The 2,923-nt window shown below is 74.4% G+C and overlaps 1 protein-coding gene across 1 annotated transcript in view; it reads right to left on the bottom strand.

Annotated features, from left to right (window-relative positions):
• Positions 1-320: 320 nt before the first annotated feature.
• Positions 321-2,923, bottom strand: part of H696_03241 (TKL protein kinase) — a gene marked incomplete at its 5' end in the record, with an annotated part of 7,018 nt that continues 4,415 nt past the window's right edge. Inside the window, 4 exons of the mRNA XM_009497127.1 lie at positions 321-822; positions 950-1,693; positions 1,789-1,810; positions 1,911-2,888. Of these exons, the coding sequence (XP_009495402.1) occupies positions 629-822; positions 950-1,693; positions 1,789-1,810; positions 1,911-2,888 (1,938 nt within the window). The 3' untranslated portion in view covers positions 321-628. The remainder of the gene's footprint in view (positions 823-949; positions 1,694-1,788; positions 1,811-1,910; positions 2,889-2,923) is intronic.

The raw sequence follows: 2,923 nt of genomic DNA, 5'->3' as shown, positions 1-2,923 counted from the left end.
CCCCCGCCCGCCTCCAAGGCCGGGACCCGCCAGCGGGAGAACCCTCCCCGAGGCATCACCGAGCAGGGGACCCGGGTCACACGAGGGCCATACCCTGCCCCGCGGCCTCGCCCGCACCGGGCCCGCCCCCCGAGCAGGCCGAGCCGGCGCCGGCAGCCGCCGGCCAGGCACGCACCCCCGCCACCCCACCCCGGGGGCCTCGGCCGGGGAGATGGCCACCAGCATGCCGGGCGGCCTCGCGCACACACACACACACACACACACACACGCGCGCGCGCGCGCGCGCGCACACCGACGCCAGAGCCCCTGGCGCGTTCACATGTGCCCAAGCCATATATTAAAAAACCCCGTGGCCCGGCAGCGGGGGGGCTGCCCCCGGTCGCGATTGACGCCAGCTGGGACGGCGGCCGAGGGGCAGACATAAACATGGAGAGAGGGGGGCGGTCGAGTGGGCGCCCGTGCTGGCGGCAGGGACCTCGGCCAGGGCGCGCGCCACCGGAAAATGACCGCACATCCCCGGGCCAGGGCGCAGGGCCCGGCAGCGGGAAAGCCGAAGCAGCGGGAGGGAGTGCGGCCGGCGCCGTGGCAGAGGGTGGCCAGCCGCGGCCCCGCGGCCCCGCGCACCCCCTCACAGGAGGGCCAGCCAGGCGGCGCACTTTTGCCGGAAGGCGGCGGCCATCGGCCGGGCGTGCGGCCTCGAGTCCCATGCCAGGCCCAGGAGGTCCGTCGCAAGGGGGATCCGGCTGCCGCCGGAGGCCAAGGCCGCCTGGTCCGGGCGCCGGTCGGCCAGGACAGCGGCGATAATTTCGTCGAAGCCCAGGCCTGGGCATCGGGAAGGGAGGCAACGGGGGGGGGGGGGGGGGGGCATTCTGATGTAAGTACCCCGTCAAGACAGAGCCCCAGCAGGGGGGGCCCGGGCAAGGCGCCCCGAGCAGCGAAGTGTACACACCCTTCCAGGGGACCGATCGAGTCAGGCACTCCCACAGCATGATGGCCGCGCTGTAGATGTCCGCCGCCAGGAGGGACTCCGCGCCCAGCGGGCGCCGGCGCTGGAAGGCCACCAGCACCTCGGGCGCGGCATACCGCGCGGTCATGGCATTCAGCTCCGGCGCCTGGTTGATGAGGGCCGTGGACCGGTCGGTGTTGAGGCTGCGCGAGGTGCCCAGGTCGCCGAGGGCCGCCGACCATGCGCCATCCGGCTGCCGGGTGAGGAAGATGTTGGCCGGCTTCAGGTCGCAGTGGGCGATGCCCTGGAGGTGCATGGCCTCCAGCCCGGAGGCCCACTGCAGGACGATGCCGAGCAGCACCGGCTCCGCGAGGGGGATCTCCGAGTGCAGCAGCGTCGACAGGTCCGTCTGGTAGCGCTCCATCACCAGGGCCGGCGGCTGCTCGCTGTAGCCGTACAGCCGGACGACGTTCGGCGCGTCGCGCAGCAGCCACATCAGTGCCACCTCATTCTGGAAGAGGGAAAACTGCGTGGGCGTCATGCGCGCGGCCTTCAGCTGCTTGATGGCCACCGTGGCCGGGCAGCCCAGCCGGTCGGAGATGCCGGCCCCGACGGCGCGCGCCGCGAACACCGACGCCTGGGTCCCGGCGCCCAGCTGCTCGTCCAGCGGGGCGAAGTCATTCGTGATGCTCACCAGGATGCTCCCGGGGAGCGACAGCTCGACCATGGTGTTGAGCACGGTGGCGTCTAGGCAGGGGCGGCCGGGGGTGAGTACATGTGTGTGCGCGGGCATCGCAACAGGCGCCGAGGGCCGGGAGGCCCGGGGTGGGGGGCATGCGTACTTTCTTCGGAAAAGCCGTCGACCTGCCGGCGCGGCGCAGGAGCACACCGGGTTAGTGGAGCCGGGGGGGGGGGGGGGGGGGGGAGCCGAGCACGCAAAAGGCGAGAGCGGCGCGAAACATACCGAGGGCTTGCGCGTGCGGCGCCGCCAGCGCCGGAAAAGGACCCACACCACGATGCCGGCCGCGGCGAGCAGGCAGAAGAGCACCCCGAGGCCGATGCCCAGGCCCAGGGCGAGGCGCTGCTTGGGCAGGGACCTCGTGCAGTCCGCCGGGTCCGGGCCGGAGCAGGACTTGCCGCACGCCGGGTGGCATGCCCGGCAGCCGGGCACCGCCGCCTGCCAGTCCGCGAAGAAGCCGGCAGGACACTCGGGCACGCACTCGGCCCGGTGCAGGAGGTGCGCCCCGGCGCACAGGTCACACCGGTCCGCCGGCGGGCAGTCCAACGACCCGTCCGGGAGGATGGCGCAGGCCGGCGTGCCCGGCCCGGCCGTGCACCGGGTGCACCGGCTCCCACACAGCAGGCACACCGGCTCCACCGGCGACGGGGCCTGGCCGGCGGCCAGGCAGGCGCTCAGGCACACCCCGGTGTCCACGTGCAGCCACTGCCGGGCGTCCGGGCAGGAGGTGCACCGGTCGGCCGCCGCGTGGCATGTCCGGCACGAGGCATGGCATGTGGCGCAGGCGCGCGCGTCGGGCGTGAACTCCCCCGCCGGGCAGGCGGCCACGCACCGGCCATCCCTGGCCGACAGAACGAGCCCCCCGGCGCAGCTGCTGCAGGAAGCCAAGCAGCCGACGCCGGGCTGCTCCAGGGCACTGGCGCAGGCGGCGCAGCCGGCCGGGCAATCCTCGCACTTGCCGGACACGCCGCAGGCGAGCCTGCCCGGGGGGCAGGCGCCCACGCACGCCCCGTCATGCAGCAGCTTGGGCGCCATGCACCCGGTGCACTCGGTGGCCGAGGCGTCGGAGCAGGTGGCGCAGGACGAATCGCAAGGCCGGCACACGCGGCCGGCCTCGGCCTCCGCCCGGGCGTGGTAGCCCGGCGGGCAGGCGGCCAGGCAGGCGCCCGCATGGAGCGCCCGGTCTCCCGGGCAGGTGATGCACTGCGAGTCCAGCGGCCCGGTGCAGGTGGCGCAGG

The sequence above is a fragment of the Fonticula alba genome (assembly GCF_000388065.1).
Source record: "Fonticula alba strain ATCC 38817 unplaced genomic scaffold supercont2.5, whole genome shotgun sequence".
Taxonomy (NCBI): domain Eukaryota; order Rotosphaerida; family Fonticulaceae; genus Fonticula; species Fonticula alba.
This window is presented reverse-complemented; position numbering and strand designations above follow the sequence as displayed.